This window comes from Fukomys damarensis, unplaced genomic scaffold, assembly GCF_012274545.1.
Source record: "Fukomys damarensis isolate Sample0158 unplaced genomic scaffold, DMR_v1.0_HiC HiC_scaffold_27, whole genome shotgun sequence".
NCBI lineage: Eukaryota > Metazoa > Chordata > Mammalia > Rodentia > Bathyergidae > Fukomys > Fukomys damarensis.
In genome coordinates this window covers 15,548,869-15,564,976 of record NW_022900939.1, presented here as the reverse complement: position 1 = coordinate 15,564,976, position 16,108 = coordinate 15,548,869, and the positions used below count along the sequence as shown (strand labels likewise).

The window sequence follows — 16,108 nt, the reverse complement described above, 5'->3', positions numbered from 1 at the left end:
CAAATTTAAAAAAAAAAAAAAAAAAAAAAAAAAAATCAACATTGATCTAGGTTGTGATTGCTTTGCCAACCAAGCCTATCATACCGAACTGAGAAATACAGAGACAGATATGTTAAATATTTTATTCACATTGTTTACAAACTCTCTCCACCTGGAAAACACGAGTCCAAAAATAGATTATTTTACAGTAATTCACATTTTTTTTAAACCAGGTCTGCAGCCTGTGTTGTGGTTCTCAGTGCCTCAGCACTTGATGGTCAGCTCCGATGAAGTCTGAGGTGCAGGGCCAGGCCACCTAGTTGTGGGTCACTACAACTTACACACCAGTGAAAGGTGAGGAAATGTCAGGGCAGACGTTAGCCTAAGACTGTTCACCGGTGTAAAGTCACTGTTGCTATTTTTGCCAAGGAAATGTGTTTTAGAACTTGAGTACTCATCAGGTAAGAAGATAAAACAAAAGAAACTCACAGGTCGCTGGGACGTTTCCAGTTCTATAAGGGTTTAATGTCTTCAGACAGAATCAACGAATTATGATTTTATCCTGTTGACGGCTGGAATCACAGAGACAGCAGAGACTGGAGACTTGTTGTGCATGTCTGTTGGCTAGCTTTTTGCATATCTGATGCTAGCCTTCCATTAGAAGAGAGGAAATAGTCTTAGTGGCAGTTCATAACTGGTTAATTTTAAGTGTGTACTTCAGAAGGGTGGTCATGGGAGTTTTGCTGAGTGGTCAAAAAGAGGTTGTGGTCAAGAAACCTCCTATGAACCTATGCTGAATCCAGTTATGTCCCAGCTGAATGGCTGATCTTTTTTAAAAAAGGAACTTTTCTATGGGATTTGACTTTAATTATTTAAAATCTAAAGACAGTATGTCTTGTATTACTCTCTCCTGCTATAAACTACACACTAATCATGATTTCTTTTTGGTTTGTGAGCTGCCACAGTCCTCCACTTGACCATGTGGGAAGCTCAGGATAAGGGTGTCGGATGTGTCCAATGACAGAATCAGCTCTTTTCTCGGAGCAGCACCAATGACATTGGCTGTTGTGGCTCTGCAATTTTTGATTAGGGAAATAATATTAGATCAATATACCATAAAAGACCATCCCTTTCCTCCCCTGGGGAGAGGGAGATTTCTGAAGGGCTGCAGCCGTCACCCCAAGTAGACAACAACTGAGTCCAAATGTAAGCTGAGATGTAGAGAAATTTTATCAGCACATTTGCAGGTTTAAAAAAAAAAAAGACTTTCAAATGTCTGTCACAATCTGATTGTTTTCAAAGACAGAAATCCATAAAATGAATTCGATGCTTGGAACAGATCATAGCTTGTCTTCCTGCCAGCCGTGTGCATTTTTTCCAAATTTGTACACTAACCGTCGGTCAACCCGCTCCAAAATTCCTGTTTTATAGTAATATCTGTGAAAGCAAATAGAAGAGAAGTTCGGGGAGGGTTTGTACCCCGGGAAAACAACAGAACATAAACAACTCTGCTCCTTCTTAGGTGACCAGGCCGGTCTTTGGTTACTGTGGTATTTTCACACCTCCTTATCAGCTTACACTTAAAGCCTTTCCCAGACATCTTGAAGATTGAACCCCACCGTAATTGGTTCAAACTGTGGTGTGTGTGTGTTGAGGGTGGGGGGAGACAGAGAAAGAGACAGAGACTGGATTCAGATTGATTTCTGGGGAAGAGTGCCAAGCGTGGAAAGTATGGAGTGTTAGTTTACCAGCCATAATCCTGCCTGTAAGTAAGAACCCAAGTTTTGTCTCATGATCTTTCCATTATCGAGTAAAAAGCTGCAAACACAGTGTAATGTTCTATGGCTGCCCGTTTTGTATAACTTGTCTTTGAAGGCTTGTGGTATTTTATGCTATTAACTTACCTCAGAGCTCTACTCAGCTTCTCGTAGGTCATCCTGTCGTTTTTCTTCCTTTGTCCCCACATCTTTGCCAAGGCTTCTGATTTAACCACCCGAAAAATACCTTGTTCCCTGTCTTCCCATTCCAGAATGCCACAGTTTTCTTCAGGAGATAGAAGCAAGTCTCGCACAAATTCCCATAGATGAGAACTTTGGAGGCCTTTTGAGAAGGAAAACAATGTTAGCTACTTACATTTAAAAAACTAGATCCTTTGTGGAGCGATTTCTCGTCGTATGACTGAGTGTTTCCTCTGGGAACCTTACTGAACTGGGAGATGTCTGTCTTCTAATAAAGCAACAGCAAGACATACAGTCAGAGATACCAGATTTTATCCTGGCCACCAGTACTGCGGCTCGTGAGGGCTCTTCGCTCAGTGAACCATGGGTTACTTCTTATGCAGTGAAGGAAACCACGGACAAAGGAGCTTTTCATTCTCCTTTCTGATAGGTTGGACTGAGATCCTGCAGCCCACACCTGTCCTGCCCCTGCCCCATTATCATGTCCTTAGCCTGGGCGTGGGGGCTGAATTTGCTTCCTCCTAGCTCTGTAACTGTGATCTCTCCAGCTACTTCTTCTATGAAATGGGATAAGAAGAGAACCCATGTCATAGGATAGGGCGGAGGGTTGAATGATTTAATACCTGCCATGTGGATATAACCATACCCAGCATGCAGTGATTACTTTCCACTCCTATATTTGTGAGACAGTAGCTTGATTTTGCACTGGGCTGATCTGAGTGCTGGGAAAGGCTCATAGAATTGCCAACACCAGGCATTTTCTTTGCTGTTCTCTGAGTGCTTCCATGAGAAAGACCCATCGCAGACCAGGAGAAATAAAACCTTCATTCAGAAATACAAAATGCCTAGACTATTTCTTTACTTCCCCACTTTCATTCTTAAAATGTCAGTGCAAGTAAAAAGAAATAAACTAGACTTTGATAACATGTCCAGAAGTGAAAATGACTTCTCTGCTACCCTCCTTGGGAAGTGCTGGCCACACACATTCAGTTTTAAAGCTTCCTGGAGTCGCTTGTCTTGTCTCAGGAATGGTTTTTAGCAGCTGGAAATGAAAAGTGGCGCCTCCACACTTACTTGTCCGACTGTGGCTCTGGCAATCTTGACTTTTGATGCCGCTGGCTTTCAAGCAGTTGGAATCGGCATCTGAAACAGAAGGACTCACAGCTGTGGAAAGCATCACAGAGGCCCCGTGCGACACCTGAACGAGCAGATGCTCCCTGACTGCTTTTGTGGTAGAAGACACAGTGCTGGCACTTTGTGGGTCCTTGGTGGATGAGTGGGACAGACAGGCTGAAGACTCTCTATGCCTCTGGAGAAAGTTTACGTCTAATCCTGGGACCTATCACGGTCTGGGTGCTGGGACATAAGAGTGATCATGATAGGCACGGTCTCTTCTCACGTGGAGCTGAAGGAACAACAGGCAGGAAAACAGAAAGAAAGCAGGCAGACCACCCAGCTTTTGATGTTGCGAAGGAGCCTGAGCCAGCGTGGAGGAAGCCTTGTGTCCTGAAGAGGAGACATTGTGCTGAGAGAGGAGACATTGTGCTGTGACTGAGGAGGCTAGAAGAGGGGCCCCAGCAGGAGAAGCAGCGTGTGCGGAGCCAGGCGTGAAGAGAGTACCTGTGAGGCAGGCGCTCTGCATGCTGGGAGAGTGGGGGGCCAACCCCCAGGGAAGCTGGTGGCCGGCTACCCATGTGGGGACGTCCTCAGAGGCCATGGTGAAGCTCTGGCATCTTACATCAAAGTGTAAAGCGAACATCCACATTTTAAGATCTCTCAGGCTACCGTGGGGAGAACAGATCGGAAAGGACACAAGTAAAAGCAAAGACTAGAAGCTTACAAAGGATAGAAAGCAAGTCGTTAACTCAGTGTTGAGTTAAATTATGTATAGCTCATGTTGTGACCATCTAACACAGCGCTCTCCCAAAATAACATATTATTGTTTTAAACAGGAGTACTGGATCTGCCCTACCTTGTCCCACATTAAATCTCTGCCTCTTCCCTTAGCCTCTCACCTTTCTCCAGACTCCCTGACCTCTGGCTCTTTCTCAATCCTGCAAGCACATTCCACCTCAGGGCCTTTGCACTTGCTCTTCCCTTTGTCCAGAATGCTCTTTCCTCAGATATCTGTGAGTTCAGACCATCAATTCACACTCGGCTCAAAATCTCCTTCCTGTGGGGGCATTTTCTGACTATGCAAATTGTCATCACACATGCATACTCAGATGCAGCACTCCATATCCACTTCCCTTACCTCCTCTGTCACCTTGAGCATGTAGGCTCTGATGTCTTTAGTTCTATAGCCCACAGTTGCTGGTGCTGGCAGATGTATCCCCCCGCACCTAGCACAGCGCTAGATGTAGAGTAGGTATCCATCAGTGCCACTGACCAGCCACTAACCATATGTGCTGTGTAGTCCAAGATGTATACTACCCTGAACGAAGGAATCGATGCACTGTCCTGTGCACTCTATTGCCAGGGCAACTTGTCTCAGTGCCACTGTGTCATGTTGCTCCCTGCCGCCTTCAGGATGAAGGCTGCCATGTTAGTTAGATCTTTCACCAACTGGATTCCACCCAGATCTCCAACCTTATCTCTTTTTGCTCCCTTCTCTTGGGTCAGATGGCCCCAGTGGGGTGTGGCTTTCTTCTGCCTCAGGACCTAGGCACAGGCTTCCCACCTACCACTTCTACACTGGAGCTCTTCAGGGAGCCTTCCCTGAATTTGCCCTCTGGGTTAGATCCCTTCTGAGTCCCATAGCACCTGTGTGTCCCTTTGGCATCAAAGCATCAGCTCCACCCTTAGAACCTGTGGTGAAGCCTTGGGATTTTATATCAAGGAGTAAAGTGAAGATCCACATTTTAAGACAATCCCCCTGGCTACTGTATGGAGAACAGATTGGAAGGGATGTAAATAAAAGTAAAGGTGACCCAGGTGAAGTAAAGATCCATCTTGTCCCTTTATCCCTTACCAGCTGAGATTTATGGAGCATTTACTGAGTGCCAAGGGCTTGTTAAGAGCTTCACACACATCCTCTCCTTTACTCCTGCAACTGCCCTGTGTGATACTATTGAGATTTCATTTTATTCTGGAGGAATCTTAAAGCCCAGAGCATGTAAACACTTTATACAGATGGGGAAAGCAGGACCCGAGAGTTCCCGCTCCAAACCCGATGCTCACAGCTTCTATTTTATCGTGTTTTTCGTAGTAAGTGCTCCGGTAGGTAGCGAATGAATACTGGTTAGCGAAGATCAGCTAAATGTGGCCACGTAGTCATCTCAGCCACGCCGTGCCTCCTGTGTATCCCCAGTTCCAGACCTCCCCATTGTTTTAATAGTTCAGGAAGAGGGAAAATGAAAGGAGTCATCAAGATAAACAAAGCTGAATTACTGCTTTCTCTGAAATGCTAAAATTGCTAGAAGAGGGAGGGAAAGTCACTCTTCTAGTTTTTATGACTCTCCTGCCCTGTGTTCTGGAGGGGGGATGTTTCCCTGGTGAGGTTGGACAGAGGTGGTAGGAACTTGGGGATCTTCGTGTTCTGTTCCTGTGGTGACATTGAAGGTACTCATAGGGTGACAAGATTCAAGTCCTTGCTTGGCTGGTGGTGGCAGTGGGGACAGTGTGTGGGCAGGGGGACCAAAGTCATCACTGCCATGTTAATGTCGAGGCCGGCTTCCAAGCAAAACCTTCACCAAGATCGGCCAGTGGGTTTTTCGCCGCATCGGAACCCAGCTGATCGCCCTGCAGATGCCAGCGGTGTTTCTGGGTGTGGCTCTCCCTGTCTCAGTCTCCCTCTCAAACATGCCCCTGCAGCTGGGCTGTGCGCGTGTAGGCTGCGTGGAGGCCTGGCCTGGCCTCGTGCTGTGTGTGACATGCACACAGGTTTCATTGGCCTCGAGACTGGAAACTTAACTGTGGCCAAAGGACTTAATTCTCATTTGTGGATTGAAATCGTAGTCCAGGATACTCTGGAAGCTGGGAAGGGGCCTGCGGGCAGGGTTTCCGAGTCAAACTCAGCACATCCCATGGCACTCACAGTCCAGGCACAAGGCCCACACCCCATGCCAGGATGGTGCAGGGATGCTCTGAGGCTCTAGCATGAGTTGCCAGCAGCCAAGCCAAGACTGTGGGCTTCTCTCTGGCATTTCTGGTGTGGAACAGGGCTGGGTAGCTTTGCTTTGGCCAGTTCTAGAGCCTTCATAGCTTGCTGGGCCTTGGAACCTTCAGTGGGCACTAGGTTGAAAATTGTCCCATTGAATCACTGTTAAACTGGGCCCAGACTCCCCGGACCTTGGGCCTCCCCCTTGTGGGAAGCCAAGTGAATTGAAGGGCCTAGGATCATGTGTGTGCGCGCGCGCGCGCGCGTGTGTGTGTGTGGACATACTGCTCAATGGATAAGAGCAGAGGCACTGAGAAAACACGATGGAATCCCAGCTCTACATTTGCTCACAAGTTCCCACAGCCCTGGTTTCCTGAGATACAAATGGAGGTAACTGTGCGGTAACTACCTGTTGGGGTTAAAATATGCAGGATATTTAGTATAACCCCACACCTGGCACACGGTAAGTACTTAATAAATAGTAATGAAGCTGGTATGGTGGGACATGCCTATAATCCCAGCCATTCAGGAGGCTAAGGCAGGAAGGTTGCAAGGTTGAGTCTAGCTTGGGCAATTTAGCAAGACTCTGTCTCAAAGTAAAAAGGGACGAGGACATAGCTCAGCAGGGGAGCAAATACGTGGCATGCATGAAGTCCAACATTCAATCCCCAATACTGCACTATAAAAATGTAACGAGAGCTATTCATTCCCACTAAAGACCCCATTTCCAGAAGTCCCAGATGCCACCTTATCCTCTTGGTCAGGACTTAGTCTCTGGTTGCCATGACAGCATTGAAAGGCAGCCTCTCATTTCTGAGTCAGGGATATCTGAGACCACAAAACACCACCTGGGCCATAGGTTTTGTGGCCCAGTCTCCTGGCTTTTCTAGAATAGGATCGCTGTATAAGGTACCAAACTGTTGCCTTCATACCTATCCCTGTGCCATCAGACTATACATTAGCATTTCTGTTCTGGCAAAGCGTGATCCTCGGGGCTGTGCTGAGCCAGTCAGGCCTCCCTGCGGGGCTGTGAGGCTGGAGTCCAGGCAGGCTCACCAGACACCTCAACTGTGAGTTCATTCTAGAAGCTGTGTCTCTCATGATTGGAGAGGACTTGGCAGAGCTGAATGCAGTGGCCATTGGCAGAGGGTTTGTTGTGTTTTTGTTTTTTTATTTGAGAGAGGGTCTCACTGTAGTTGAGACTGACCTGGAACTCACTATGTAGCCCAGGCTGGTCTCGAACTCACAGTGATCCTCCTGCCTCAGCCTCCCAAGTGCTGGGATTACAGGTGTGTGCCACCATGCCTGGCTTCAGTTGTGTTTTTTTAGGAGATGTGGCCCTGGAGCCCTTGTCCCACCACTTCCACCTGCAAATACTTCTATCTTTTCCCCATCGCTGGCCCCGGCTCCTTCCAGCCCACACACAGCAGCCCCAGAGATCTTAAGACGTAGATGGGTCTGACTATCATGCTCACAACTCTTCAGCAGTATACCGGCCCACTCATCATAAAACCCAAACTCCACAACCCACAAACCTGCCGCTGTCCTCTTCTCTGTCTGCTGATTTCACCGATATTCTCCCAACACTGTCCCAGATGTCCATGGACTCCTGGGATGGTGCAATCTGGACAGTTGGGTCATCCAATATGGTAGCCCCTAGCCACCTGTGGCTACTGGGCACTTAAAATGCAATCAGTCCTACCAAGGAGCTTAATTTTAATATTATTTAACTTAAATGGCCACATGTGGCTAGTGGCAGCTATACTGGACAACTAACGCTGGGTCCTCTGGCCTTCTTGGGTTCTTTTTTAAGGTAAGATTGTTCATGGATCAGAGCCTCTGTATTTGCCATTCTCCCCATTACCTCTTCCCTTTTTTCCATGTGGTGCATGGATCTGGCTATGTTTGTGCCAAACCTCCAAAACCAAAACCCCACAACTTTTGTTCATCTGGACACAAATAACCAGAATCCTTAGTTGATTCCTTTGGACTTTTGGGAGAGAAAAAATAAGTCATCAGGGATGGTCCCTCTCGTCTGTCCGACTGGCTGACACCTCTCAGGGGCCTTGAAAATTGTTGTGGGTTCTACCTTTTCTTTATAAACGAATGAGCTGAAAGTGAAGTCCTTGAGGGAAGGGGGCTGCCCAGGACCACATCTCCTCTTGGCTGCTGGGTGAGGGCGTTTGGATGGAACTTACTAGTGAATCGTGATAATCCTCATCTTTAAAAACATGGAAGCCTAAAATTCCCTTTCTGAAACCTTCTCCATTTGCAAAGTGAAATAGGCCGAGCTAATCTTCGGGATCGACAAGGCCATTTGAGATCCTCCGTTGTCTTATAATTATAAACTTGGTCTACTTAGTGCGCTTGGATTCAGATTGTGCGCACACACTCTCACCCACAAGACCCTTGATGATGATTAGTTATTAGTATTACAGCTAACAGGTACCACTTTTGGGAGCCGTCACACCTTGTCACCTACCAGGCACTTTGTGGCATTATTTCTGGAACTCACCATGGCCCAGCAAGTTTCCACCGTTCTATAGACCAGGAAGTGGGAAGGCAGGCACTTCAGGACCCAAGATGTGGACTCACAGAACACACTCACACTCTTTCCACCACACTTCTCCTTACTCCCTTCTCCATGCCTTGGCTTGTTTCAGTTCATTAAACTTCTGGGGTGGTGGTAAACGCAGGACTATCCCGAGTGCCCGACAGCAGCCTCAGCTGAGGCTTGTGCAACTTGAGCTTGATTACTTACAGTCTTTGATGGTGGCCTTGGTTTCTTCAGGGTCATTGAAAAAGGAGTAACCTGGGAAAGACAAAGAATCCACAAACCATAGCATACAGTGCTGCTTGCCCCTGGCCAGTCCAGGAAAGGAGGTTTGGGGTGCAGGAGGGCAAATGTTCCCTAGGAACAGTGTTTTTATTTTAGAAAGAAAGCTGGAGACTGTCTGGCCATTACAGAGCCACCCTGAAGCCACCCTTGGGAAGTGACAGACTCCTTGTTCTTAAAGGTCACTTGGAAAGAGCAGCGGGAGCCAAGTACCCAGAAGGCTCTGTGGATCTTCTGATGGGCACTGGGGAGTGAGTGCTGGCCAGGAGCCCAAAGGGCCGGGCTCTGAGCTGGGCCAGACCACAGATCGCTGTGTGGCCTTTGCCAGCCACTTGATCTCTGGGCTCATTGGTTGCTCTCAGTGGCAACATGAGGCAAAACACCCACTCAGCTCCCTTTCGGCGTAGACCCTGTGATCTCTGACATGGGATTCTAATCCCTTGAGATTAGAATCTCTGTTATGTGCTGGTCAAAGGGGAGAATGGGCAGAAGAAGCTGAAGAACCACAAAACCCTGTATGAATGCCAAGTTTACCAAGGGCTTGGAAGACTATGCCCTTGGTTTCTTTGTAGAATGAGGTGAGCTAGGCTTGGATCAGGTGTTTTGGATCATGCTTTCAAGTAGTAAGATAGCCCAAAGGCCACCTGATTCCTAACTTGGTGTCCAAAGTGAGAACTAATTTATATTTACCAAGGAGATGGGAACAGGGCATGTTTGTGACTGCTTATTCCTGGTGCCACATTCTCCTTGGCATCACTTGGCACAATGCCTCTGGTGACTCTGCCCAAAGAACTGAGTAGAACAGGGTGTGGGACAAACGAGGGACTCATTCCTCTCCTGTGCTGTGGAAGCCACCCTCTGCCCTCGGCCTTTCCCCTAACCTCTCCTTCAGGGTTGGTGTCCTTAGATCTGATTGTAATGTCTCCTGAGCCCGATGGTTCTCCGGGCCCTAGAGTCCCCGTAGCTCCTGTGGTGGTCAAATTCCCTTGCTTTGCCCTATTCTGTGAGCGCCCTAACCTATGGGACAATGTAAGGCAGAGACTAAATGATTATTCGTATTGTAACTTATTGTCCAAATGCAGACCCTTTTGAGAATGAAAGGCAAACACTACTAATAATTATTCCAGAATGATAGATGAAAACATGTTCTGGAGAATTTGGGACAATGTGAACTTTGGTCACAATACACATGTACACAGATCTGCTTGGGGAGCCTTGAAGGGGGCATTTCAGAACAGAACAGGTTGGCAACAGATACTCGTACAGCTCAACACGAAGCTCCGCTTGCCTAGAAGGTGGCCCAAGTGTCACCACTGGAGGTGGCACCTGTGACTTCAGGGAATCCCAAGAAAAAGAAGAGCCAACTATGGCCTATTAGAAGAGTCCATTTTTATTTTTTATTTTTTTATTTTTTTGGTACCAGGGATTGAACTCAGGTCCTTGTGCTTGCAAGGCAGGCCACTGAACCACTGAGCTAAATTCCCAGCCCTAAGAGTCCATTTTTATTTTTTATTTTTTTATTTTTTTGGTACCAGGGATTGAACTCAGGTCCTTGTGCTTGCAAGGCAGGCCACTGAACCACTGAGCTAAATTCCCAGCCCTAAGAGTCCATTTTTAGCTTATTCATTTTGCCTGAGCTAATGGGACCAGGGACCGGTATTTTCTGATACGACAGTTGCCAGGGAAAGGAGGTGCTCCAGCTTGGTGCCTGGAGAACAACTTGGTTGACTTGACATTTGGCCAGGCTGGCAAAGCCACACTGCAGACTTTTCTAGGATGGGACTTGATCCTTTCCATGGCCCAGGGATTCTGTCCAAACAGGAATCCCTGCGACAGCCTGCCCATTAAGCAGGGGCTACTGATTGCTTGATCATCTCCACTGGCAGTGAGCTCCCTACCTTTTGTATCTTCTACAATAGCCTTTCCAAAAGCAGGCACTAACTTTTTGATAGACTTTCTTAAAACTGCCCTGAGATGTACACTTTATTTCCTTCAGTTTTAAAAATGTCTGCCTCCTGTCTACCTTAACGATGACGGAAACCGCTGCCATTTACTGCATTTATGTCCTTCACTGCTGTGCCAGCTAATATTTCGCTAAATCCTCTTGGAAGCCCATGGAGGTGTCCTGCACCACCCTCTGATGGGCAGATGAAGCCAGCCATGCCGATATGGGGGTGAAGCCTCTTGCAGAGTCTCAAGGGGTGGAGCAGAGGCCGAAAGGGGGTCCTACCAATCCAGGCCCTTGCTTCATACCTACTGTATGTGTGCTGCGTATTCTTGGGAAAGTCACTTAAACAGTTCCCTTATCTGTGACATTGGGACACTGATACAGTATTTTCAAAAACCCTTTCCCGATTGGAAAAACATGTCAACATTTGCTCTCACAGGAGCCAAATCAAGCTACTGGCGCCACCTGTTGGCCATTTGATCTGTCACCATTTAGTTATGTCACCGGAAATGCTAATTATCTGGTCTCCTCTGCATACTGGAAATCCATTAATTTTTCTCCTTCTGCTTAACAACAGATGAAGCATAAAGTTTTTTTGCCCACCAAAAGTATTTGTGAACATCTTGCATCATTCTGTTGCTATCAGCCTTTTTTTTTTTAATGTACTCACTTTGCTTTTCCCTAACTTACTATCATTACCTAAAACCTCTGCAGTAACACCCTAGAGCTTCCCGTTGCTGAGAAATTTTGGCTAATGGAGAGCTCCAGTGAATGAGTCTCGCTGAGCGAGTCACAGGGATTGGAAGGACCTCTCGGGAAGTCTGGTCCCAGGCTCCTGCCATGACCAGGTCCCGCGACTGACCTTGCGTGCGGATGTTCTGCAGGATGAAGTACAGGTACTCCCCGCAGATGCCTGCTGCCTCCACGAACTCCTCCTGGGTCATGCTACACAGCTGCAGGCCGCTGATGTTGAAATGGCAGAAGGAGATGCAGTTGGTGTCCAGCTTGTACTGATCGCAGCAGAACTGCAGCCACTCCCAGACATGGCGCTTCGTCCAGTACTCAGGGTGGACTGATGTCCAGTAGGAGTCACAAGCTGCACCCGGAGAGAGAGAGAAGTGAGGATCCATGGTCCCCAAAGGCATCCCCTGGATGAGACCCTGGCTATGCTCCAGCTGCTCTGTAGGAGTTCGGGCTACCTTCTTTTTGTTCTGCAAAGACCAGAGGGAAGGAATCCTGCAGACAGACTTTGGAGAGAGAGGGAAGGAGAGGGCCGAGAATAAGCACCTCACTCTGGTGCTTAGAAAGAGGGGCCCAGTGGAGGAGGAGAGCCAAAGACCCTTTAGTTATTTGGTTTTAGACAACATGCCATCAGGAACACAAATTTAGGAGCATAACAGGCTTGGGTTCAAACTTTGATTTGACTGCTCTCTACTTGGGTAAAGTCTCTTACTATCTCAACCTCTGTTTCTTCATCTGCAAAATGGGACTAATGTGATTGACTCACAGACCTCTGAGGGGATTTGAGATTAATATACGTAGCCTGGTACAAAGAAAATTACCAAGTAATTCAACAGTTATCAAACGCCTACTGTGTTCTGGACAGAATCTGAAGTGGACCTGATTCTCTGTGCTCTAAACTGGTTCCTGTTGTGCACATCCTCTGAGTATCTTGTGCCAGGGCCCCGTGCCAGTTAGATATTGTCCAGAGTCTGACGGACCTTGGACTACCAAGCAGGTGACTCTGGAGGAAGGTGTCACAGGACAGTGGGTTGTGTTGTGTTCTTGAGGTTTTGGTGGTGGTCTGAGGATTTTCTATCTTGACACCAGAGCTCCTCAATCCTTCCAAGGAGGGGTGTACACACCCAGATGGTTGTGACTGCCATCCTGTCTGGCTGCCCAGGAAGCAGCCGTGCATGGCCCAGGACAAAGATCTGGAACTCAACAGCCCTGTCTCAGTGTTCCAAGGAGAAGCTAAAATGTGGCAGAGAGGTTATAGAAGGGAGGAGGTACCCTTTACTTGGTCAGACTCTTTGGTGTAAAAAATCTTTTATTTTTGGAGTAAATAAATCTTATGATTTCCATGCTATTCATTCATCTGTCCATCTATCTATCCATCCATCCATCCATCCATCCATCCATCCATCCATCCATCCATCCAATCAATTAATGACTTCAGTTTCCTCATCGGTGAAATGGGGATAATTATAGCACTTATATCACAGGGTTATTCTGCAGATTAAATGAGTTAATAAAGTAGTTAGAACAGAGCCTGGAAGATTTTTCTACTATTGACATTAGCGTTGTACACCTCTAGTGTGCGGCACAACAAAATATGTGTCCAAGATTCATGCTGGATGAGACACAGTTGGTTCTGTCCCCTAGGAGGCCACTGGTGAGGCTCGTGAGGGTCATAGGAGACTTTCCTAAGGTTCCATGGCCAGTGTGAGGCAGAGCTAAGATGTGAATCCCAACCTGGACTCAAATGTCATTGCTCTTCGCATCCCACTGTGCTGGCCTCAGAGGGTCAGTGAGGGAAGAGGAGGGACATGGGAAGAGAGGCAGACAGAGATCTAGAGAGCATGCAGTGGTCTGAGGAGAAGAGCAGAGAGCGGAGTATACAGCTCAGGGGACCGGGTCTGGTTATGTGGATGACAGAAAGGCCACTTTCCAGTTAGATTCCACAATAGTGGCGCTATTGCCCTTCTGCCTGTGAATGCTACATTCACTGCCACTGTCCCCAGCAGAGCTGTGGCACCTCTACTCCAGCCAGGAAGTGGGCTCTCTGCCCTGCCGGGGCTACCACTCACTAACCCCACTGCACATCACCAAGGTGCCACATGTCCTTTCTGACAGCATCTCCAGTCTCCCAAATCCTTCCGACCAGTCTGCCAAATCAGGGCTATGCCACGAAAGTGGAAACTGAGGCCAGGGCCCTCCCAGACATCTCTTTTCCTCTTGTAGAGTGGCGGGGTGAGGGGCAGTCAAACCTGAACAATAGATTTGTTTTAAAATTTTAACTATAATTTTACATGCAGGTAGATGAAAGAGTCAGTATTCTTCCAGATTGGAAAAGGCTGATTTTGCAGCCTCTACTTGACGGATGAGAGGAGTGAGGCCGGTGTGACCCCAGCACTGTTCTTGCTTCCTGGCTGCTGGCTGGGGCCCCTACCAGACCCATTGTGGGCAGTTCACAGCAGACATAGGCCCCTTCAGAAACAGAGGCCCTTCTCAAGTTCGGTCTGTGTTTTATTCTACTGATTTCTGGCTTGAGTAAACCTAAGGGGCCGTTGGACTTAGCCAGCATTCTGAAGGGAGATGTTTATGAGCCTTGAAATTCTTCAGCTGCTGCTCCTGCGCTGGGCCCTGACGGAGATGGTTATCAGTGTTCTGCCAGTGGAGGGCATGGCACGTTTCTCTTCAGGGAAAGCTTTGGCTCTCTGTTCCCTCGCTCTCTCCATTCCTACCCCCTTGTTATTTTCTTTGGCACTTGAGGGGGACCATGTTGTTTCTGGAAGCCAAAAGGGCCTTCAGAATTCAGAGAAATGTGAGTGGGGTAGCGCTGACACCTGGAAGGTGTCGCTGGCCTGGCTCCCCGTTCCCTCTGTGAGGCTGACCACAGAGCAGGCTTTGTGTGCAGCTTGGGTCTGGAGCAGAGCTGGGGCCTAAGCCAAGAGGCCGTTGGCTCTCCTCGTCCCCAAAGCCCTTCCCACAGTCCCCAGAGCTGAGGGGAAATGGCTACGCTTAGTGACACAGAGGGAGGGCTACAGGAGCCAGCATCCATGGGTTGCTGTTTGGTGAGGTGGGTTTGGTGGTTCATCCTCAGGGAGAGGAGGGTCAGGCTCACAGAGGTGAGGAAGCCTCTTCATCCCCGCTCCCCCCTCATCTCTCCCTGTTCCCCTCTTTCAGGTTTCTCCACAGCTCAGCCTTTCTACGGTGCTTTTTCTCGGCTGTCTCCTGAGCAATTCTTCCGCCTCCCCAACTTTTCCACTCACTGGCCCTCTCAGAGAGTTTCCCCCTCAGGCGCCTTCTCAGAAGGTCTGGAAGGATTCCTAGCACCTCCCTCCCCAGACCTCGGGTGCTGCTTGAGCTGAAGAGGAGAGGTGAGGGCCTGGTCCAGCCCACTGTAGGTGCTCAGTAGGTGTAACCAAGCCAGGAGTGATTATTATCTCCATTTTACAGGTGAGGAGACTGAAGTTCTGGGAGGTTACACAACCCCTTAAGGTGACACAAGTGGTTAGTGAGGGAGTTAGGCCCACGCCAACTTCTGTCTTTGGATCTGGGCATTCTGCATCATATAGAACCTCACCCTTCTAGGTGGAGGGGGACCAAGTGGGGCACACATCTTGAAGACTGACTGAAATTAAAATTGGGTGAATATACACAGATAAATCTATCTATATATAACCTAGGTTTGAAAAATCAGAAAGCGATGGAGAGAGGATGGTGCCATGACTTCTAACCCCAGAAAATAACATGAAGAAGACCCTTCTGCTACTTGAAAGAAATGAACTCAAGGAAAATAAAAGAAAGGGCTACACACCCAAGAACATATTGTCTTTGACAAACTGTATTGTCTGGAAACGAACAGCACTTTCCTTGATTGCCTGTACCGTTCAGAAACCAAATTTTTGGGGGAAGCCAGGCCATGAGAGCCTTCTACCTGTGTTGCCACTCAAGACTGCTGGCATCCTGTGCCAGGAAGGCTTAATCCAAATGTCCCCAGGCCACTATGAAGTAGCAGGCCCTGCCTTTGAAGTCTGAAGTGGGTCAGGACTCTTGTTTGAGGCCCAGCTGCTTTGGGAAGAGCTGAGGAACTAGAAGTCGTTTTCAGTAATTGGGAGGAATTCTCAACAGCTTTCAGAGCTGGGCTGGTGTGCTCCAGGGCGCACAGGGCCAGCCAGTAAACGTCCATGCTTGAAGTGGTCCCAGTTGGGGACATTTAGAATTGGGACGTTCATGCCAAAGTGGGCAGGGCTGCCCGACTCCATTATGGGAGTGCAGGTATTTCTAGGGAAGTGAGGCTTTCCTCAGTGTGGTCCAGCAGCAACCTGGCCAAAGCAAGCTCAGGGCTTAGTGGGGAGAGAAAGACCGTCTGCCTCAGAGGAGGCCCAAGTGAGGCAACTTTGGGCCATAATTAGCATGATTTATTAGCACGGGGAGTTGGGAAAGTTTTTTGCCTGGGGCAGCACAGAAGAGGTGATGAGTGGATGTGGTAGCACAGGACACTGTCAATTGTAGCTTTGTCACTGGAAGGAGAACCTTTACAGGGAGCCCAGCCAGCCCCA

At 48.1% G+C, this 16,108-nt stretch overlaps 1 protein-coding gene across 6 annotated transcripts in view; it reads right to left on the bottom strand.

The window, feature by feature from the left end:
* Window positions 1-6: 6 nt before the first annotated feature.
* The window catches only part of Elf5 (E74 like ETS transcription factor 5), a 39,412-nt gene continuing 23,310 nt past the window's right edge, over window positions 7-16,108 (bottom strand). For all 6 annotated transcript variants that reach the window (XM_010612606.2, XM_010612611.2, XM_010612610.3 and 3 more), the window contains 5 exons: window positions 11,683-11,916; window positions 8,798-8,848; window positions 3,012-3,080; window positions 1,884-2,079; window positions 7-1,416 (listed from right to left, as the gene is read on the bottom strand). In XM_010612606.2, coding sequence (XP_010610908.1) covers window positions 1,320-1,416; window positions 1,884-2,079; window positions 3,012-3,080; window positions 8,798-8,848; window positions 11,683-11,916 — 647 coding nt within the window. In that variant the 3' untranslated portion in view covers window positions 7-1,319. The remainder of the gene's footprint in view (window positions 1,417-1,883; window positions 2,080-3,011; window positions 3,081-8,797; window positions 8,849-11,682; window positions 11,917-16,108) is intronic.